General features: G+C 41.5%; 6 protein-coding genes, 1 long non-coding RNA gene and 1 other non-coding gene across 8 annotated transcripts; 3 read left to right on the top strand and 5 right to left on the bottom strand.

Annotated features, from left to right (window-relative positions):
* The first annotated feature begins 517 nt into the window (after positions 1-517).
* On the top strand, positions 518-3,946 carry not (ubiquitin carboxyl-terminal hydrolase nonstop). Its single transcript, XM_089467026.1, has 5 exons — positions 518-1,273; positions 1,343-1,744; positions 2,419-2,526; positions 2,587-3,407; positions 3,462-3,946. Exons 1-5 carry the CDS (start codon positions 1,154-1,156, stop codon positions 3,502-3,504), a joined length of 1,494 nt encoding a protein of 497 aa, XP_089323152.1. The 5' UTR covers positions 518-1,153; the 3' UTR covers positions 3,505-3,946.
* Positions 3,947-4,172: 226 nt separating this feature from the next.
* Positions 4,173-4,244, bottom strand: TRNAP-CGG (transfer RNA proline (anticodon CGG)). The gene has a single exon. It is a non-coding gene; the product is annotated as a tRNA-Pro (tRNA).
* Positions 4,245-6,332: 2,088 nt separating this feature from the next.
* On the bottom strand, positions 6,333-11,536 carry LOC149269358 (prolyl 4-hydroxylase subunit alpha-1). Its single transcript, XM_089467028.1, has 6 exons — positions 11,246-11,536; positions 10,888-11,181; positions 10,607-10,803; positions 9,988-10,550; positions 9,747-9,912; positions 6,333-9,679 (listed from the first exon to the last, which is right to left on the bottom strand). The coding sequence occupies exons 1-6, from the start codon at positions 11,440-11,442 to the stop codon at positions 9,618-9,620; spliced, it is 1,479 nt and encodes a 492-aa protein (XP_089323154.1). The 5' UTR covers positions 11,443-11,536; the 3' UTR covers positions 6,333-9,617.
* Positions 6,391-7,187, top strand: LOC149269359 (uncharacterized). Its single transcript, XM_089467043.1, has 2 exons — positions 6,391-6,810; positions 6,888-7,187. The coding sequence occupies exons 1-2, from the start codon at positions 6,391-6,393 to the stop codon at positions 7,023-7,025; spliced, it is 558 nt and encodes a 185-aa protein (XP_089323169.1). The 3' UTR covers positions 7,026-7,187.
* Positions 11,537-12,541: 1,005 nt separating the features above from the next.
* On the bottom strand, positions 12,542-14,572 carry LOC149269357 (prolyl 4-hydroxylase subunit alpha-1-like). Its single transcript, XM_089467025.1, has 7 exons — positions 14,373-14,572; positions 14,128-14,279; positions 13,911-14,061; positions 13,657-13,853; positions 12,963-13,603; positions 12,732-12,894; positions 12,542-12,672 (listed from the first exon to the last, which is right to left on the bottom strand). The coding sequence occupies exons 1-7, from the start codon at positions 14,570-14,572 to the stop codon at positions 12,593-12,595; spliced, it is 1,584 nt and encodes a 527-aa protein (XP_089323151.1). The 3' UTR covers positions 12,542-12,592.
* Positions 14,502-19,650, top strand: LOC149269354 (uncharacterized). The gene is made up of 5 exons (XR_016269746.1): positions 14,502-14,639; positions 14,698-17,126; positions 17,185-17,319; positions 17,388-18,088; positions 18,150-19,650. It is a non-coding gene; the product is annotated as an uncharacterized LOC149269354 (long non-coding RNA).
* LOC149269356 (prolyl 4-hydroxylase subunit alpha-2-like) lies at positions 14,963-17,059 on the bottom strand. The gene is made up of 7 exons (XM_089467027.1): positions 16,860-17,059; positions 16,615-16,766; positions 16,398-16,548; positions 16,144-16,340; positions 15,450-16,090; positions 15,223-15,385; positions 14,963-15,162 (listed from the first exon to the last, which is right to left on the bottom strand). The coding sequence occupies exons 1-7, from the start codon at positions 17,057-17,059 to the stop codon at positions 15,095-15,097; spliced, it is 1,572 nt and encodes a 523-aa protein (XP_089323153.1). The 3' UTR covers positions 14,963-15,094.
* LOC149269355 (prolyl 4-hydroxylase subunit alpha-2-like) lies at positions 17,149-19,078 on the bottom strand. The gene is made up of 8 exons (XM_089467029.1): positions 18,924-19,078; positions 18,553-18,858; positions 18,300-18,499; positions 18,132-18,247; positions 17,687-18,070; positions 17,593-17,631; positions 17,377-17,530; positions 17,149-17,311 (listed from the first exon to the last, which is right to left on the bottom strand). The coding sequence occupies exons 1-8, from the start codon at positions 19,076-19,078 to the stop codon at positions 17,292-17,294; spliced, it is 1,374 nt and encodes a 457-aa protein (XP_089323155.1). The 3' UTR covers positions 17,149-17,291.
* Positions 19,651-20,163: the final 513 nt, after the last annotated feature.

The raw sequence follows: 20,163 nt of genomic DNA, 5'->3' as shown, positions 1-20,163 counted from the left end.
GGCCACACAGATATATTCCACACGAATTTATATACCACAAAAATACTTAAACACAATTTAAGCGCCAAGATAACAAAAGCTGTCAGCTCTTACATTAATTTTAAAATAATGAAAGAAACTGCATTTTATTTAAAAATATATATTTTATTTTAAATACTGTATTAAATGTGCAATTTTGTTGTCGATGATTTTCACACACTATCTATCGGTACTGAAAAACATCGCCGCAAGTATGTGAAGAAAAAAATAGCATCGCTTGGTATCGATATTATATCAACAATACAAGAGTCGACTTCAGCTGTGTGCGCTGTTCTCTGCTCGCTGCTTCGTTTTTCGTATGTTTGTGTCCGCTACCCATGCATGTGTGCTTGTGCGTGTGCGAGTGTGTGTGTGTTTGTGCGTGTGTGCGCTGTGGCATTTGTGTGTGTGTGTGCGTGTGTGCAAAATCAGTGTCTTTGAAAAAAGCAGAAAACTGATCAGAAGGCCACAAAACGACAAAGTTCCTATTTTACACAATTCGTGCCCCGTGTTCAGCATAAAAGTGGCCAAAATTCGACGAAAACAGCGCAAGTGTGATAAAACCACAGTGCCACAGCCGTCTGCAAAACGAACGAAAACAAAAGAGAACAGTGTTGATAGTACGACAAGCATTTTAAGCAGTGGCAGCGGCAGCGGTAGCAGCAGCGGCGCCGGCAGTCGAGCCAGCAGTGGCAATAACAACACCAGCAACAACAACAACAACAGCAAGCGCGCATACGCGTCTTTGGGCCGGGGAGCGGCCGACGTTGTACCTGAAGTTCGTTTACTCCCAACAACAACAACAGCAACAGCGCCAACAACACTTACTCGAGCAGCAGCGGCGGCGGCAGCGGCAGCGGCCGCAGCAGCGACAACAACAGCAACAAACACAGAGGCGGCTGCCGGCCGGTGTCCGGCTGAGGAAACTGTTGTTGTTAGTGGTGGGCGGGTCGGTGGGGGCGTGGAAGGCGCACAGCTAACAAAGGGTCCACTGAATGCGACGAATTTGTCGCTGCCCGTTTGCTTGCGCACCGTGCAAAAGCTTGCCGCTGAGCTCGACGGTAAAGCCGACGTCAACGTCAACGTCAGCGACAGCAGCGACGTCGACGGCGACAGCGACGCTAACGTTAACGACATGTCGGAAACGGGCTGCCGGCACTATCAGAGCTACGTAAAGGAGCACAGCTACGATACCTTTCGTGTTATCGATGCCTACTTCGCTGCCTGCGTCAACAAGGATGCGCGTGAGAAAAAGGTGAGCAGCAGCAGCAACAGCAGCAGCACGCAGTAGCAGAACCAACCCTCCCTAACCCCTTCTCCATAGGCCATACACTGCAATTGCTTCGAGTGCGGCAGCTATGGCATCCAGCTGTACGCCTGCCTGCATTGCATCTACTTCGGCTGTCGCGGCGCTCACATCACCAGCCATCTGAGGGCCAAGAAACACAATATCGCATTGGAGCTGTCGCACGGCACGCTTTACTGTTATGCGTGTCGTGACTTCATATACGATGCACGCAGTCGTGAGTATGCGATAATTAATCGCAAGCTAGAAGCAAAGGATCTGCAAAAGAGCCTCGGCTGGATACCATGGATACCGACGCCCAAGGAGACGAATCTGCTGCTAGCAAATGCACGACGGCGTCTGGTGCGACCCAATCAGACAATTGGGCTGCGAGGGTTGCTCAATCTGGGTGCTACCTGCTTCATGAACTGCATTGTCCAGGTGAGGTGGTAGATGCATGTAAATAATATTTTATAAATTACTGCATTTGGTATAAGAAAATATTTTTATTTATATATCGAAGTCTTCCCAAAAATGGAATTTTATATATCGTATTTATTTTATTATTAAAGTCTCATCTCTAATATTTGCAAATAAGTTTATATATTTGAAGTCGCATCTCTAACAGCTGTAAATTGAATTTTTTTGCAACAAAAAATCGATTATTGCGATAACAAATAATGCAATTGGTATTTAATTTAAATATTCAACAAGTTACCGCTTATTATTGTAGTGAATAAAAGTGGAATACAAAAATTTTCCTATCGATTATAATAAAGGATAATGCGCGAATTTTGAAGGTCAACAAGCAAGCTTAGGTTAAAAATAATGTCGATTAAAATTAATATTACTGCAAATTAGTAAATTAGTATTAGATATACTTATATAACTTTTATATCCAAATTGTGCAAGTTTATTTAATTAGATATAAGCAGCATATATATGTATGTATATATATTATATCAATTATCATATATGTGTATAACTGGGATATTAAATTACTATTTACTTTCGTCTTTATAAAGTTTCGGTGACTGTAAGGGTATTTAAAATTCATCATGTTTACTCAATCTTTTCGTATACAATTTTAATCTTATCTGAACGCTTCTTCTTAGGCTCTGGTACACACGCCGCTGCTGAGCGACTATTTCATGTCGGATCGCCACGACTGTGGCAAGTCCTCACACAAGTGTTTGGTATGCGAGGTGTCGCGTCTCTTCCAGGTAAGCGCATGCGCCTTAGCCAATTTATACAATGATTGAACTTCGGGTTTGCTTCTGCAGGAGTTCTATTCGGGCTCACGTACTCCATTGTCGCTGCATCGTTTGCTGCATTTAATTTGGAATCATGCGAAACATCTGGCCGGCTATGAGCAGCAGGATGCGCATGAGTTCTTTATCGCCACGCTGGATGTGCTGCATAGGCATTGTGTGAAGGCCAAGTCGGAGCACGAGAGCAAGAGCAACAGTTCGAGCGCCACGGGTGGCAATTCCAGCTCCAGTGCCAATGCAACGGCCACGCATTCCTATGGCCAGTGCAATTGCATCATCGATCAAATCTTTACGGGCATGCTGCAGAGCGACGTCGTGTGCCAGGCATGCAAGGGCGTTTCCACCACATTCGATCCCTTCTGGGACATCTCACTGGATCTCGGCGAGACGACATCGCATGGCGGCGTCACACCGAAAACTCTGATCGATTGTCTGGAGCGCTATACACGGGCCGAGCATCTCGGCTCGGCGGCCAAAATCAAATGCTCCACCTGCAAATCGTATCAGGAGTCCACCAAACAGTTTAGCCTGCGCACTCTGCCCAGCGTCGTGTCGTTCCACCTGAAGCGCTTCGAGCATTCGGCACTGATCGATCGCAAAATCTCATCGTTTATTCAGTTTCCCGTTGAGTTCGATATGACGCCCTTTATGTCCGAGAAGAACAATGCCTATGGGGACTTTCGGTTCTCCCTGTATGCCGTTGTCAATCACGTGGGCACCATCGATACCGGGCACTATACGGCCTATGTGCGACATCAGAAGGACACGTGGGTCAAGTGCGATGATCATGTGATAACAATGGCATCGCTCAAGCAGGTGCTCGACAGCGAGGGGTGAGTTGGCAATGGTTATATAAATTATAATACTAATATACTCCCTTTTTTTAGTTATTTATTATTCTATCATAAGAATGTCTTGGAGTACGAGTGAGAGACATGGACAAGGACACAAACTCAGCGCATCTATAGAGACTGTTTATCTCGCTCTCACAAATCACTCCGCCACCCACACTCATAGACACACACTCACACAGTGTGGCACTCTTGGTGCCAGTGCATGTAGCATACACACACAAACACATCCAACTACGATTACTACAATTCAACTACAAATATACAAAATGCAGACAAGAACGCGGCAGCGCTTACAACAACAACAACAAATCTTAATCTTAATTATTGAAAAAAAAAAAAAAAAAAAAAAAAAACAGACATTGTTCTAAGTATTTCCAGCACATAATGCTAAAAACTAAACGAATGCTAAACTACAAATTGCTTATGTATGTAAAACCAAGAAACAAAAAAGAAGAAAAACAAACAAAAAATTTATGCATAGCAACCAAAATGCGACGCAAGAAAGAAACAAAACGAAATATCACAATTTTTGCTCTTACTCAAGAAATTTCCAACAATTTAAACGAAAAAAAAAAAAAGAAAAACCAAAAAATGAAACCTAACTGATATAATCTTTGCAGTTAAGAGCAGCTACTTGTTTTGTTTTAGAGCGGAATACTTTTCTTTGTTTTATTTGTTTATTTCATAGTATTATTCAGGAAATTGAAAAAGAAATCACAACAAAAAATTTATTTTGAACAACTTGGGCTCGTCCGGGAATTGAACCCGGGACCTCTCGCACCCGAAGCGAGAATCATACCCCTAGACCAACGAGCCGGTTGAAGGTTGTCCGCCATATTGTATATTTCACATTGCTGCGGCGGCGCTGACTATTACAAATTTTGTATATATTGGGCAGCGCATGCAACACGTGTTAGAAAGAGACGACCATAGTCTGCCACGGGGTTCGTGTCCATGTTAAACTCAATTGCTGTTTTAGCAGAGACACACACCTATACTAGACATTTAGGTTATGATCCAAAAGTATTGGAAACTTAGGAATGAGATATATACTCTGTTAATATATTAAAAGGTATATTGATCATGTATACAATTATGATTTTCATATATATAAATTATTTCTTAATTGTATTAAAAATAACTATTGGCGAAAATGTAGTATTTCTCACTTTTAAAGTAGCTGAAGTTAGAGGTTAGAAATCTCATTGAATTATTGGATCAAATTTGAATATTATTATATTATTATTACTATCTAATTTATTTTATTATTATTTATTATAATTATTTTTTAATTTAAATTATTATTACAGGCTAGAAAATAAAATTATTTTATTGTTTCTACATTAAAACGACATTTATATAGTTTAATTATAAATTAATATAAGCACATGGCTTTGCAGGCTCTTCAATAAAAATTATAAACAAATGGAGGAATATCCACAATATTGCTATCGATCTCCGCTTATTTTACAGCACTGGCTGCCGATAAGGAAACGCAGCGTAGACGATCGGCTTGACTCAAAAACTATTGCAAGCTCAGCGAGTAAACAACAGCTAGAGAAGAGGACTGCAGAATGGAAGTTGAGAGAAGCAATAAAGCGAAGAAATATTCTTACCTATCCCCATCCAATTTTCCTGTGCTCAAGAAGCCGGGGGTGGATTGCTGCGAGAACTGTATTTGTAATCGAAAGCGCGGCTCAATTTTTTGCACCAGTTGCAAAAAAACTTTCATGGGTCGCATTGCGGAACGTTGTCAGATGCATCCAGAAGTAAGCAGCTGGATATTTATTATGCTTACATATAAATTAAATGATCTTGCGTATTTTCAGGTTGCATATCTTATGGATGCCCGGTATTGCGCTTTCTGTGGAGCCGCCGCTAAAGACTTGCAGCCTAATGTCGTTGACGACAGACAGTATGCAGAAGACATACATATTTAAACAATAAGAACAAAGAAGTCCACAAATATATAAATACATTTGATTTTGTATGTAAGCAAAATAGAAAGGTTTTTTTATAACGCTTCGGTATGCGTCTGTATGTTTGGGCGTATGCTCTTATATATGTGTGCATGTATATGTGTGCGCATATCAGAGCTGCTTTTAGTTTTGGTTTGCATTTTACAACACCCTTAAACACCGTTACTTAAATATTTTTGCGTGATTGTGTTGCCAATTCAGCCGATTCCCTATTGGCATCTATAGCCGTAATACAATAAAAAAGCTATAGTTGCTTAGTCCTCTAGCGGAATGCGTGGGTCAGACAGCTGCTTTACTGGCGTTAATCTAGCTTTTTTTTATGGCCAGACAAAGCTACGCATCACTGACTGTTTAGTTGAATATTTTCGCGACGCAGTTGTCCACAATTTGCTTGTTATATTCTGCGTACGCACTCGTTTTCTTTGAAAGGTAATTGATATTGAGCACTAATTGTATTTGATATATACGCAATATGTGCAGGAAGCTATTGAATTTGTGACAAAAATTGTCACTTTTTCTAAAAGAAGTTTTTTTATTTTTATTTATTTATTTTATTTTTTTTAAGTGCAATTCATGTGCATGTACACATACATAAAGGCATATGTGTTTGTATGTGTGTACGCATACATCTCTGTTTATATGTGGAATCTTCAAGACTGTTTTGAAAGTCATACAAAATTGAAATGTGAAGTGCTTTTAGGCTTTTTTTTTTCAGTTAACTGCTGACGACGGTAATAATTATAATAAAGATGAATTTCGAATTCGGAACTACTTTTATTAGTGGAATGTGCATGCACACATAGAGAAATGCATGTATAGCCAGGCATGTGTGCTTGTATGTATGTGTGCGCATACATCTCTGTTTATTTGTGAAATCTTCTTGACTTTTTTTTAAGTTAAACTGAATTTATGTAAATGTGAAGTGTTTTTAGTTTTTTTTTTTTTTTAGTTAACTGCTGACAGAAGCAATAATTTCCGACAAGATGAACTGGGAATTCGGAAATCCCGACTACAATAACAACGATAGGAACTGGACCAATGCCAACAACGGGAACAACAAGAACGGCAAGAACGAATATTGGAACAAAAATAACAACAACAACACCAGGAACATCAACAATCACAAGAACAACAACTACAACACCAAGAACTTCAACAACAACAACAATACCAAGAACGTCGACTACAAATATGACGCCAATAAGAACCAAGATAGGAACACCAACAAAGGCGAGCAGAAGCAAAATGGATCTGACAAGAAATTGAAATATGATCCGCCGGCCGATTACAAGTATGAAGTGCATCCCTGCATCTGCAATCGCCCCCAACAGGCGTTCGAATGCGGGCGTTGCCATCATTATTTCCATGGGCGCATTAACGAGCGCTGCAAGCAGCATCCATTGGTATGTTTACATTGACTTTTATTGAGTTGGGTTGAGAGCCATAATTAATGGTCAAATGTTGTAATCTCTGTGTGCAGGATTACTTTCTGATGGACTTTCGCCAGTGCCCATACTGCTTTGCACCCACCGCAGAGGTGAAGGTATCCAAATTGTCCTGGGCACAAATTCGCAAGATGGAAGATGCCTGCTTGCCGAATGACGGCGACGATTTGTAGCTGAGTTTGAGACTCGGCGCAATTGATTAGTATTTTAACAAAAGAACAAAAAGAACGTACATTTAATATGTATTCATGCTAGGACACGATCTTGTATTACCTGAGATTAACATTAAATATAACATAGTTCTAGTGCACACCCAAATCTGTGCTATTAATCCATGTCCCATTGACTTAATACGTCTGCGGCAGGCAGAGCGACGCCGGTTGGGCTTAAACAACGCCAGACACCTGCACACACACACAAACACTTGGAGTATGACATTTATGAAGTACTCAATGTCGTCGACAGCTTGGCTCGCAGTAAGTTCCACATAAGCTGGCAGCAAGAAGCATGCGGGCGCGTAAGTAGCAGCAGCAACTTGACATGATTGCATGTTGCATGTTGCATGTGGCATATGGCATATGCCATATGGCAGATGTGGCAAAGAGCGCAGCTAAGGCAGTAGTTGGCAGCCGTGAGTTGGCATCAAGTAAGTGACGTCTTGTTGCTAACGCCTGCAACGATTTAATCCCTCTCTCTCTCTCTCATTCTCTCTCTGTTGTCAGGTGATAGACACAGTAAGCACTCAGTTGGCAGGAAGAGCCTTAACTAACAAAGGCCTGCAACACTTTGCTTTAAACGACTCTTGGGCACAGATCTGGCGTAATTTGCTAGCAGTTTGCGCTTAACTTATTCGCTGTGCACCATTATCGCATTCAATAGTACCGTTCCCGGGGCGCCATCAGTCAAATTGGCAAACAAATTCATGTCGCCGATAACAATTCAATCACTTAAAAGTTCAAATCGTCTTACAATGCCTCCCCAGTGTCCAACTGGCCAACTGCAACCACCAATCTAGCTGCTGCTGCTGTTGCTGCTGCTGCTGCTGCTGCTGCTGCTGCTGTCTGAAACATCTTGTATGTATAGATATGTCTCGGGGCTATGCTTAGCAGGGCATCTGCATCGGTTTGTTGGCAACTGAAGTTCGTACTTATCTCAACAGCTTGCTGCAAAGCCATTCAATGGATTCCCTTGATTTGGTCTCAACTCTCTGCAACTGAGGCCTTCAAGTGTCTGCTCGTGTCGGCTGCTGCTGCTGCTTCTGGCCAAGTTTTAAAGCAATATTTTTCAACAGCAAACTTCCACTCAACAGGTCAGGTCAAGTCAAGCTTTTATTTTCTCTAGATATAAGTATGTTTGTATGTAGCATAAGACTATTTCGTTTAATTAGGAGGACAGCATTGTAAGCTGGGAAGTTCCTTTAATATTAACTTCTTAAAAATTATAATAATTATATGTGAAATTTTCTATTTGACTGTAGGAGCTGCTCTCTTATCAATGCTGCCTAGCTCGCTTCAGTGAGTTAATCTAGGTAACTTTATATGTTCTCCCATATGCATACTCCCCAACTGTCATTTGATATCTTTATTCTATATATGTATTTACCACTAGAATAATACTACTACTACTAATACAACTAAATTGAGCTGCCAGGCCGCAGTTCGCTTTCATTGTTGCAGTTGCCGTGGATCCCCCACGCTTGCCTTGCCACCCCCTCAAACCGCGCCAACTGGCATTGGCTTCGTGTCTAATTTCCGTTGTCCTGTTGGGTCTGTCTGTTCGCTTGTCTCGCTTTTCCTTTTTTGCTGCCTCGGGTTCTCTGGCGAGTGAGCTGCACAATTGCATTCATGCTGATTTTATTTGCCGCAACACTCACAGCCGACAGCTTGACTGTCTGCCTGCCTGTCTCTCCGCCCGTCTCACTGCCTGTCTGTCCGTCCGTCCGACCCATTGTAAGTTTTCGGCGGCGGGCCAATAACTTAACCAAGTATTAGCACTATTTAAGAGCTGCAACGCGGGGCGGCAAATGCAGTTGAAAATTTTCCAATTAGTGCTGCTATTTGAGTTGCCAGCCACGCCCGTTAGACCATTGCATTCAGCTTGCCGTAATCTTGGCAATTAGTTTCGCCGACTCGAGACTCGAGACTCGAGGAGTTGCCGCTGTTGCGCCTGCTACTCGCTGCTGCAATTGTAAATTATGCAATTGCTTAAAATATTCATGAAAAGTTTCATGGCCAGTCAACAGTTGCCCCCAACGCATATAAAATCAGTTGAGCGCATCCTTTACGCGCCCCAATATGTGTGTCTGTGTGTGTGTGTGTGTGCTTGTGTCCTCTGTTTGTTGTCGGGTGAAAAATGAATGTTGTTTCTCTCTTGAAGCATCTCGCGTGAGCGCCATTGTCAATGCGCCGCCTTTCATTGTGCTTGTCCTCTCTGGCACTTTGCGTCGCCCGTTCCATTACTGAAGTGTGCACTTCCGCTAAATGGTATTTGGGGCAAGCACATAAGCTTACGATAGAGCAGCAGATAGCAGCCGACGCGACGCGACTTGGCCCCTCCACAGCATCCCCGCACATACCGCGACCCTTGCCTTGTTCCGAATCTAGTGACGCTTGCAATTTTTATGGCAAACATGACAGCGAAAAAACGGAGGAGATAGAGCGAGACAGTGAGAGAGAGAGAGAGAGGGTGAGCATTGTTCCACTTTTGTAAGCATTGAGCTGTTTATTAGCATTACTCTTATCTTTCAGAGGCATCTATATATCTGTTCAGGCCAGGCAGAGCTTCTTGGACGGCCGCCGCTGTTCCTGCTCCATGCACTTCGTAATGGCTGTAATTGAATATTAAGCATGGTTAATCTAGCTACATATATATACTTGTAGTTGCATTGAACCAACCCCATCTGGAGCCCAGGACCACCGGGCACACAGCATGCTTTGCCAAGGGATCTGCTGCACCGTCTGCATTCAAATTGTACCACAGCAGGGCGTTTCCACGCCTCGGCTGGACCAGAAGTCGCAGTTTTGGAAAAATTGTTGCGCCACCGATAGCAACGTCATTCGCCTGAATGGGTAAATAATAGAATATATTATATTAATTATTATGATTGTATAGTAATCCTGCTATCTCTCTGCTTACATAGAAGACAACTGTGGCTATGCGATCGGCGCGCGCTTTGCAGCTTTTCGTGTCGGCGCCTTGGCCCAGGGCAAAGTTGAGCACGTGCAGCTTATTATGCTCCATCATGCCGTAGCCTGTCATATCAGCAACTCTCTGATTTATGTTAAGTTCCACCCTCTTGGCTTTGGCTTCAGGAACTGACATATTCTTAATGGCTTTAATTTCACTATCATACAGCACGTCGTGATAGAGCTGCACCAAGGGCTCCAGACTCAACTGCTCCAGCTTCATTGGCGCCAGCTTCAAGTAAGCTGAATTCTCGTAGACGTAGCGGCAGCTTAAATGATCCGTCTTCCGCTCCGGCCAGAGACCGCGACACGCTCTCTCCATGGCCTTGGGTCGTGGCTTGTACTTGGCTCGCAGATTAATGTAGATTTTCTCATCTACCGCCAGATACTTATCGACCATGTGAGTGATTTTATCGCTGCTGCTCTCACGAATGGCATTCTTCGTCATTTTTTCAGCCAGTTCTTGCCAGCTGGGATCGATGCCATCCGGTGGCGGTGTCTTCGTGTTATCCGCTGTTAAAGAGCAATTATATTTAGTATATACAATGATTACTCAAGTCTCTGCTTACGCTCGTTGATAATCGCCTGGGCATACATTCTGTTTAGCTTTTTGCGCTTCAAACCTAGCACGCGACTGAATAGAGTGTCATACGGCTGTCTGTATAGTCGCATCGCTGTGCGATACCAATGCGAGGATCTGGCATATTCTGTATCATTGAAGAGTCTTTCCGCCAGGGCAATGCAATCGGGTGTTGTAAGATACGAGCTGAATGGAAATCGAAAAAGAAAAAAACACCTTTCATTTCTATTCTTAAAATTGTCTGCTCCATGTCATCCAGCCATCACCCACTTGTATTGCGTGTCGAGCAGCAAGCCCTTGGCCATGTGAGATGTCTCCAGATTGTAGACACTCTCAATGCGCAATAAGCCCTCAACAGCTGCCTGCAAGTCTTTCTCGCTTGGCACCAGCTCCAGATGCTTTTGCATCTTTTCCATTTTGGTCTGATGGCCAAGGTATGCCAGCCATTTGGGCCAGTCCTGTTGTAGCCTTCTCAGCAATGCAAATGCGTTAAGAGGATTTGCAACATACTCCTCTTGCTTTTTGAGGCCAGTCAGCGGAATATGCTCTAACATCGTCTGGTAGCTGGGAGTAAGTGGATTTTGTAACTATTTCCGAAAGTGACTTTTGCAGTTGCACTTGCACTTACAGCTTTATCATATTTAGCTTATCCTGCAAGTCCTTGCCAATGACTTCCAAGTTTTTTCTTAGTTTATTTTCCAGCTTCAACAACTTAACCATGTTCCCATCAGATCCGCTGTACCGAAATATTTCGTTTTCTTTCTGCATTTCTGCATTGCAAAAAACTGACTGTAATATTATAAAACATATGAAAAACCACGTCATTTTCAGCCCTAGAAACTATTCCAATTGTATTATATGTCTTTGGACGAGCGTTCACTCTATGACATATTTCAACTAACAGTATTTTGTTTCCATGGTCTATTACTAAATAGACTACTATGTTTCATGCATTAGTCTTAGCGTGACCAGAAACCTTGAACGATTTCAACATATTTTAGTAGGAAGTGTTATCTCTTCGACTAAGTAATACCCTAGGTAACAGAAGTGGTCAATCAATTTCTATACTAATGCCAGATTAGAGTATGTTGTTCTTCCTTCTTTTAATGGGGAATATATTTTATTGGATAATATTAACAATTTGTTTTCTGCTTGAAAATTTATATATAGAAAAAAATAAAATTTTAATGATTAACATGAACAATTGTCAAAGATTTTTAGAATTGCATTTAGCACATAACATTAATTTTTTTACATAATGTAATTAGTATTAAACATATTAAACACCTAAAATTTACATTAATTATATTTAACATTACACCATTTAGCATTAATTTTGAAAACTCATATAAAATTATTTTATATGCACAACGCTAAATTATAAATATTAAACTTTAACATTTTGCATTAACATAGCAATAAAATGTTATATTAACAGAGTATATTTGTCTTGTAATTAACATCAAGATTTTTATTATTTAACATTTCCATTGACATAAATTAATATTTATTTATTTTATTAATTCTATTAATATTAAACTAACATTTCTTGTATCAACTTTATTATATCAGCAATTAAAATAATGAAAGTAATGCAATGATCCGACTAACACGAGACCAGAAATGAGACTGAGTGAGTTACGCCCCAGACTCGGTTTTATATAGCTCTCAGACTGAAGCTAAATTGTGCTATCTACCTATGTTCGATCTCGAACAAGTGACTCATTCTTGCATTGAACAAACCGAATGTGAAGATGCCCAAGATGGACTCAACAGACTTGAAGGTACGTACTTAGGCGATTTATCATCATACTCGTTGTACACCATCAGCCTTTGAGACACTCTCAATGGGCAGCAGTTACTCTATTGCTTCAGAGAGGTAAAGCTTGATGTAGAACATATCTAATACAATATTGGGAATATATATGTTTGCAATTATATTTTTATTAAAAAGTATTTATTTTTATTGTTTCTTTTATTTCCTTAGCTGAGCTACCCTGGCCAGACAGGGCTTCCTAAAGAGCTGAGCATCCGAATGTATAAATTTGGTTAGTGCTAAAATAAAAGACAGAATATTATTAAAAGCCATTTCTAAATGTAAGAGCGAAGCTTACTCCATCTAGAACCGGATATGACGGGACATACAGAATGCAGTGTAAGTGGATTCTGAGAGTCGTCATCGAATAGATTATACCAATGCAAGGCGCTGCCCTTCTGCGGTTGGACTGTAACTTGAATGTTGGGAAAGACGGTTGCACCACCCTGCACGTCGCTCGCCTACAAAGGTAAATATATTTAAGTCCCCAATTCGACCAATATAAAGCAGTTTGATATTGAATACAAACATAGAATACTATGGTAGCCGTACGATCGCCTATCCCGTAAGTGTCATTGATGCTCACACGGCCCTCCGTCGTGTAGTCGAAGTGGGGTATAAAGTGGCCGCCGATGCCGTAGTTGGCGATCTGCACTGTTTTAAATTCATCGACTCCGAAGCCAGTAATATCTATGATGCGTCGATTTATGCGATCCGTGAATGGAGTCATTTTTTCCACCCAATGCATTCGTGCCACAATTTGTGGCTTTTCAGTTACATTCAATAATGGGTTTCTCGAAAGTCCGTTAGTAAAGTTAGTTGCATGCTGCTTCATATCCTCGATCTCGCTGTTGGAAATCACATTGTGGTATAGGACAATATACGGATCAAGACTGACTTCCTCCATTTTAAAGGGGGCCAGCCTGAGGAAAGGTGTTGTCGTCGTGTTGTAGCGACAATGGAGATTCGTGCGCTTGGAATAGCCTCCGCGGCAACCCAAATAGTACGGCTCTTGCAACTTCTTATCATGCCACGATACGCCATTATCCTCCTGTTCCAGCATCTCGTTCACAAAGTGGTCCACGAAGGCCGGGCTCGATTTGTTGAGAGCCTTTTCAACCTCGGCCCGCACTTGTTTGTCACTCAGCAAAGGCTCCTCCATGGTCATGACTAGGTGATAGTTGTTTGTATATGAATCTCGATCTAAAATCTACTGCGCCTACCTTTGAGAAAACGCATCTTGGCAAATTGTTCACGCACGCCGTTTAGTGCAGTGCCCAGTACTTTGTCATAGGTAAAGGCCTTTGGCTCTCTCTCCCGCTTCAGAGCTATGCTGTACCAGGCAAACGCTCCTCCATAATCCTTCTTCTCATATTTGTATTGGGCCAGAGCCAGACAGTCTCGTATGGAAAGCGTTTGACTGCGGCACATTTGAGTTTGTATAGTAAGCTTGGCCTGCAGCTAGCGAATAACTTACCCGAATTCCCTGTCTTGCAGTCTACCTAGTGACATGTCAATCGGATTGAGGTCATAGATGTACTCGATGCGATCAATGCCCTTCAGCATTTCTAGCATGTCGTCCTCGTTGGGCGCCTTGACCAAGAGCTCTGTCATGGCTTGCAGTTGCTCTGCATAGGCATTGTAATGAAAGCTTTATATGACTCGACTCATATCGGATTATGATTTTGGGTTACCTGCGCCCACCTCCTGCTTTGTGTACTTCTGAAGTGTGGGCCAGTCCTGGCGTAACCGTCGAATGAGTGAAAACTCGTGCAGAGGATTGGAGAGGTACTGTTTTTGTTCTTTTTCGGATTGAGGTCTCTTGCGTTCCAGAGTCTTCAGGTAACTGGCAAGATAATTTCGTAAATATTTTTAAAAATTTTGTATAAAATATTAAGTACTTTAATTTCGATTATTAATTAGGTTAATTTTCACGCACATCTTCAGCGTTGCCAGCTTTTCTTCCAGCGCCTCGGCATACTCTTTCATACGAAGCACGAACTGGTTCTCAATATCTAAGAGTTTCACTAGACCCACAATTGAGCTGCTGTAGTACTCTCTATGGTAATCTATATCACAGTTGACGCAGGGGCCAAACAGAAAGACGAGGAGACTCAAAATTGATACGTGTAACTTCATTGTCGGACGTTTGTTAACTGAGAAAGTCGAGTTAAGCTAAGTTTTGGCTTAAACTAAATTAATCATGGTACATTAAATACATCTGCAACTGCGAAAACAGATTTAATATGCATTTCTAATTTTAGAGACTTATAGAAATGTTTTTGCATAGCATGGATATTGATACCCTTAAGCATCGTTCAATTCTTGTTGAGGCATGAGCATGAATCTATATGCTATCTATATGGTCTGAGTGAGAGTTGCAAATGTAAGAATTCCATTTATGCAAAACACTTGACGAGGAACGTGGTTACAGGACCCATCATCGGGCTTAAGAATATATGTATATGTAGACTGTAGAATGTCTCAGCCTGATATGCATATAAACCAGTGGTTGAGACACTCTCAATAGACAGTTAATATTAATATATTAATATTCGGATACAAAGGTAATGTCTGAAGTAGCAATGTTCGTGATTAATATATATATCTGTAATTTATTCTAATTCAATAGTGTTTTTTTTTTTTTCGTTATTTCGTTAGCTAAGTATTCCTGGCCAGACAGGGCTTCCTAAAGAGCTGAGAGTCCGAATATATAAATTTGTTCAGCGCTTAAATAAAAAGATATAAAATATTATTAAAGGCAATTTGTAAATGTAAGCAAAGCTTACTCCATCTAGAACCGGATATGACAGGACATGCAGTATGCAGTGAAAGTGGATTCGGAGAGTCGTCATCGAATAGATTATACCAATGCAAGGCGCTACCCTTCTGCGGTTGGACTGTAACTTGAATGTTGGGAAAGACGGTTGCACCGCCCTGTACTTCGCTCGCCTACAAAAGGTAAATATATTAAACCTGCTCAATTTGACTTAACTAAACCATATTGAATACAGACATAGAATACTATGGTAGCCGTACGATCGCCTAGCCCGTAAATGTCTTCGATGCGTAAACGGTCCGGCGTTGTGTAATCGAAGTGGGGCATAAAGTGGCCGCCGATGCCGTAATTGGCGATCTGCACTGCTTTAAATTCATCGACTTCGAAGCCAGTAATATCTGTGATGCGTCGATTTATGCGATCCATGAATGGAGTCATTTTTCTTATCCACTGCATTCGTGCCACAATTTGCGGCTTATCAGTTACATTCAAAAATGGGTGTCTCGAAAAAGCGTTAGCAAAGTTAGTTGCATGCTGCTTCATATCCTCGATCTCGCTGTTGGAAATCACATTGTGGTATAGGACAATATACGGATCAAGACTGACTTCCTCCATTTTAAAGGGGGCCAGCCTGAGGAAAGGTGTTGTCGTCGTGTTGTAGCGACAATGGAGATTCGTGCGCTTGGGATAGCCTCCGCGGCAACCCAAATAGTACGGCTCTTGCAACTTCTTATCATGCCACAATACGCCACCATCCTCCTGCTCCAGCATCTCGTTCACAAAGTGGTCCACGAAGGCCGGGCTCGATTTGTTGAGAGCCTTTTCAACCTCGGCCCGCACTTGTTTGTCACTCAGCAAAGGCTCCTCCATGGTCATGACTAGGTGATAGTTGTTTGTATATGAATCTCGATCTAAAATCTACTGCGCCTACCTTTGAGAAAACGCATCTTGGCAAATTGTTCACGCACGCCGTTTAGTGCAGTGCCCAGTACTTTGTCATAGGTAAAGGCCTTTGGCTCTCTCTCCCGCTTCAGAGCTATGCTGTACCAGGCAAACGCTCCTCCATAATCCTTCTTCTCATATTTGTATTGGGCCAGAGCCAGACAGTCTCGTATGGAAAGCGTTTGACTGCGGCACATTTGAGTTTGTATAGTAAGCTGGGCCTGCAGCTAGCGAATAACTTACCCGAATTCCCTGTCTTGCAGTCTACCTAGTGACATGTCAATCGGATTGAGGTCATAGATGTACTCGATGCGATCAATGCCCTTCAGCATTTCTAGCATGTCGTCCTCATTGGGCGCCTTGACTAAGAGCTCTGTCATGGCTTGCAGTTGCTCTGCATAGGCATTGTAATGAAAGCTTTATATGACTCGACTCATATCGGATTATGATTTTGGGTTACCTGCGCCCACCTCCTGCTTTGTGTACTTCTGAAGTGTGGGCCAGTCCTGGCGCAACCGTCGAACGAGTGAAAACTCGTGCAGAGGATTGGAGAGGTACTGTTTTTGTTCTTTTTCGGATTGAGGTCGCTTGCGTTCCAGAGTCTTCAGGTAACTGGCAAGATAATTTCGTAAATATTTTTAAAAATTTTGTATAAAATATTAAATATTTTAATTTCGATTATTAATTAGGTTAGTTTTCACGCACATCTTCAGCGTTGCCAGCTTTTCTTCCAGCGCCTCGGCATACTCTTTCATACGAAGCACGAACTGGTTCTCAATATCTAAGAGTTTCACTAGACCCACAATTGAGCTGCTGTAGTACTCTCTATGGTAATCTATATCACAGTTGACGCAGGGGCCAAACAGAAAGACGAGGAGACTCAAAATTGATACGTGTAACTTCATTGTCGGACGTTTGTTAACTGGGAAAGTCGAGTTAAGCTAAGTTTTGGCTTAAACTAAATTAATCATGGTACATTAAATACACCTGCAACTGAGAAAACCAATTTAATATGCATTTCTAATTTTAGAGTGTTGTGAAAAGGTTTTTGCAGATGACGACGTCATGGATATTGAGACCCTTAATCATCGTTCAACTGTTGTAGGGACACGAGTAGTTGAGTCCATAGAATCATATCTATATGCGCTGAGTGAGAGCTGCAAGTGTAAGAATTCCATTAATGCAATTATTATATGAAATATATATGTTTATTAAAGCCTACTCCACTTGCAGCCCACCAAAACGGGACATGAGAAATAGTTCAGGCGTCGCTGCGCCTCTAAACCATGTGAAATCAGCGCGGCGCCCTTTTCTGGTTTTATATAAAGTTGCTGATCAGGAAATATAGTGGCGCCACCTTGCGGTACATCGTTTAACTATAGAGGAGAATGTAGCCTAGTTTTTATTAAATTTATAAAGAGGTATTTAGAATACTTACGAACAGCGTAATGGAGGCTATTAGACTGCCCGATCGAGGCTAAAAGTTTTAGATTTGATTGGAAATGATATATATTTTATGTCATATAATTTACCTGTTGCTTTTCAGCTTTTACAGCCAAGCCGTCGTACTGCAGCACGAAATCTTTGCCAAAGTCCATATTCATTCCCGTCATAGCCCTAAGGCGATTATGAAGCACATGATTCAGCTCTAAGTTTATTGTTTTGCTAGCATATTGCTCAGTTCGATCATATTTGCTGCTGTCTCGCCTTATGTTCAGCAGTTCCTCAATTTCTTTGTCGTATATGACATTATGATATAGGGCCACATAGGGTTTCATGCTAAGTAACTCCACTCTGAAGCGTGCCAGCATAAGAAAGGGTTCAGTAGAATTACTGTAGTAGCAGAACAATTTACTCACAGCTGGAAACTGACCTCGACAGCCGCGCTGTGCTGTCGTCAAATCTTCGAGCTTGTGCTGCCATAATAAAATCAAGTAAGACACAATAAATAATATCTGCATTATTATCTCAACTCACCTGATTGTTTGCTTTCAGTTGCTGACCAAACTTCTGCAGAGCTCGTCGCTGCAGCCACAGTGAAATGTGTGAATCGGCGACGCTGTTAAGCACATCCAAAGCCTCCTCGATATTGCCTATAAGATATTTATCTTAAAATAATTCTATATACACAATTTTTCCACTCACCGCTGTTAGACAACATTGTGACATACATTCCATATAAATTAGTGACACTCAGTTGATATACTTCACCATACAGCTCGGCATGTTGAGCATAGATAAACTGCTCCAGGGCTGCCTTCTGCCAGGCCAAGGCGTATTGTTGACGGGATCTCTGCTGACAGAACTCAGCCAGTGCAAAGCAATCGAGAGTGCTTAGTTGAAAACTAGAAAGTGTGTCTATTGTAGATTATATTCAGCCCAAGAGCCTCTCACTCACCTATACTTGTTGCCATCGATTATTCCTTCTGCCAGCTGCTTCGCATCCAAATCATAGTGGCTCTGTAGGTATAGAAGTGCTTCCATTGCCTTCTCCAACTCCTCCACCTTGGGTGACTCCATCTCAATCAGCTTATTTACGTTCGCAACTCGAGCTCGGCCCTCTGATTCGCTCATGTAAGCCTCAAAATAACTCCAATCCTCATGCAGGCGTCGAATAAGCGCATAACTGTTTAACGGATTTGCTACATATGCCTCTGGGTCTGGACTCCACTGTTGTCTCTTGGCACGCACTTCAGCCAGAAAGCTGTTAGCTCAGAAATCAGAGAGTTAGTTATTATCCCATCATTTTTATTGCCATACTTCATTTACCCCTCAATTGTATTAATTTTGTTTTCCAATTCCTTCGTATACTGGCTGAGCTCGTTTATGAACCGACTTTGGGCAGATTGAAGTGTTTCTTTTGCATAATAAACAGGAATCCATAGAAATGTTAGGTATATCGAACAATGTAGACTTGGCCTCATATTAAAAGTTTATAGGAGATAATTCGTTGTGACACTTATGGAATTATGGAATTCTCTTAATGCCGTTAGTCAAGGTAAAACCATTGATAATGGTAAATCAGGGTATAATGCGTGGAACAGGCAGCTGGAGGCGTGACAGATCCCATAAAGTGTATATATTCTTAATGAAGGCTGCGTCGTTATAGCGTTGTCTGTCTGCCTGTCCGTCCGTCTGAGCGCCGAGAGGTATTCCTTTTTGTCCTTTTGCGGCTTAAACTTTTCTAATTCTATAGGAAATCATCATTCAGCTGTTGTTGCGTCAAAGAATAAATCTATTTGTTTCCTTCACAGCTTACGACTGAGGTGTACTTCTGAAATGTTTACGATTTATAGCAAGAAATTGTAATGTAAGCCCCTGCTCCGGTATTAGGAATAAAAACCTTTCATATGAGTGACCCTGAACGTGCATTATGCTGTAAGAATACATTCGAATGCAAAGCTTTTCTTGTATCTTGTCTTTATACTTGTTCACGTAGCTTACGAAAAGAGTGTATTGATTTTCAGCTATTTAGGGAATTAAAATGTGGAGTCTATACTCATTTGTATCGAATTAAAGTTTTGCAAGTGGATCGTAGTTGGAATAAATTGTAAATGAATTTCCGAGCAAATTTAACTGTGAGCTTTTACAACGAACGAGTATTATGAATTCGTGCACGCCCGACTCAAATATTCTTACGTGTTTTTCGATTGTGCTCTCGCATGCAGCCGCTGAGGTATACCCAAGCGCAATGCTATTTGTCAGATACTATGCCACCTTGATACACAGAGAAATGGAAAATATGCGCTTTATCATTTGCACAGCTGGGACAGTAGTATTGCTCTCGCCTCATCCGAGCTATCATTCATGTTTATGAACCTATTTAGATAGCACTTAAACAATTTATTTAGGCTATTGTTTGCCGACCAACAGCTTAATGTCTGAGCCCTGGGCACTGTATTGATTTATTTTGGCGCGACATTAAACCATTTAAATTGCAAATTTCCAATTCCAATGTCTCTCTATTTGTGTGTGTGTGTATGTGTGTGTGGCCAATGGATATTTATGC

This window comes from Drosophila arizonae, chromosome 4, assembly GCF_054131065.1.
Source record: "Drosophila arizonae isolate 15081-1271.41 chromosome 4, UAZ_ARI_1.0, whole genome shotgun sequence".
Lineage (NCBI taxonomy): Eukaryota > Metazoa > Arthropoda > Insecta > Diptera > Drosophilidae > Drosophila > Drosophila arizonae.
This window is presented reverse-complemented; position numbering and strand designations above follow the sequence as displayed.

What these genes read in the sequence shown, in the direction of transcription:
- not (XM_089467026.1), top strand. Translation starts at nt 1,154, where the DNA reads ATGTCGGAAACGGGCTGCCGGCACTATCAGAGCTACGTAAAGGAGCAC. An exon ending in AGGTGTCGCGTCTCTTCCAG is followed by an intron (nt 2,527 to 2,586) that starts GTAAGCGCATGC and finishes TTGCTTCTGCAG; the next exon opens with GAGTTCTATTCGGGCTCACG. An exon ending in CAGGTGCTCGACAGCGAGGG is followed by an intron (nt 3,408 to 3,461) that starts GTGAGTTGGCAA and finishes CCCTTTTTTTAG; the next exon opens with TTATTTATTATTCTATCATA.
- LOC149269359 (XM_089467043.1), top strand. Translation starts at nt 6,391, where the DNA reads ATGAACTGGGAATTCGGAAATCCCGACTACAATAACAACGATAGGAAC. An exon ending in GCTGCAAGCAGCATCCATTG is followed by an intron (nt 6,811 to 6,887) that starts GTATGTTTACAT and finishes CTCTGTGTGCAG; the next exon opens with GATTACTTTCTGATGGACTT.
- LOC149269358 (XM_089467028.1), bottom strand. Translation starts at nt 11,442, where the DNA reads ATGACGTGGTTTTTCATATGTTTTATAATATTACAGTCAGTTTTTTGC. An exon ending in CTGCTCGACACGCAATACAA is followed by an intron (nt 10,804 to 10,887) that starts GTGGGTGATGGC and finishes ATTTCCATTCAG; the next exon opens with CTCGTATCTTACAACACCCG. An exon ending in TAGCCACAGTTGTCTTCTAT is followed by an intron (nt 9,913 to 9,987) that starts GTAAGCAGAGAG and finishes TTACCCATTCAG; the next exon opens with GCGAATGACGTTGCTATCGG.
- LOC149269357 (XM_089467025.1), bottom strand. Translation starts at nt 14,572, where the DNA reads ATGAAGTTACACGTATCAATTTTGAGTCTCCTCGTCTTTCTGTTTGGC. An exon ending in CTGCAAGACAGGGAATTCGG is followed by an intron (nt 13,854 to 13,910) that starts GTAAGTTATTCG and finishes AATGTGCCGCAG; the next exon opens with TCAAACGCTTTCCATACGAG. An exon ending in CATATCCGGTTCTAGATGGA is followed by an intron (nt 12,673 to 12,731) that starts GTAAGCTTCGCT and finishes CTTTTATTTTAG; the next exon opens with CACTAACCAAATTTATACAT.
- LOC149269356 (XM_089467027.1), bottom strand. Translation starts at nt 17,059, where the DNA reads ATGAAGTTACACGTATCAATTTTGAGTCTCCTCGTCTTTCTGTTTGGC. An exon ending in AAAGCAGGAGGTGGGCGCAG is followed by an intron (nt 16,549 to 16,614) that starts GTAACCCAAAAT and finishes ATGCCTATGCAG; the next exon opens with AGCAACTGCAAGCCATGACA. An exon ending in CGGCTACCATAGTATTCTAT is followed by an intron (nt 15,386 to 15,449) that starts GTCTGTATTCAA and finishes TACCTTTTGTAG; the next exon opens with GCGAGCGAAGTACAGGGCGG.
- LOC149269355 (XM_089467029.1), bottom strand. Translation starts at nt 19,078, where the DNA reads ATGAGGCCAAGTCTACATTGTTCGATATACCTAACATTTCTATGGATT. An exon ending in TAAAAGCTGAAAAGCAACAG is followed by an intron (nt 17,632 to 17,686) that starts GTAAATTATATG and finishes TAAAACTTTTAG; the next exon opens with CCTCGATCGGGCAGTCTAAT. An exon ending in TAGCCTCCATTACGCTGTTC is followed by an intron (nt 17,531 to 17,592) that starts GTAAGTATTCTA and finishes TCTCCTCTATAG; the next exon opens with TTAAACGATGTACCGCAAGG.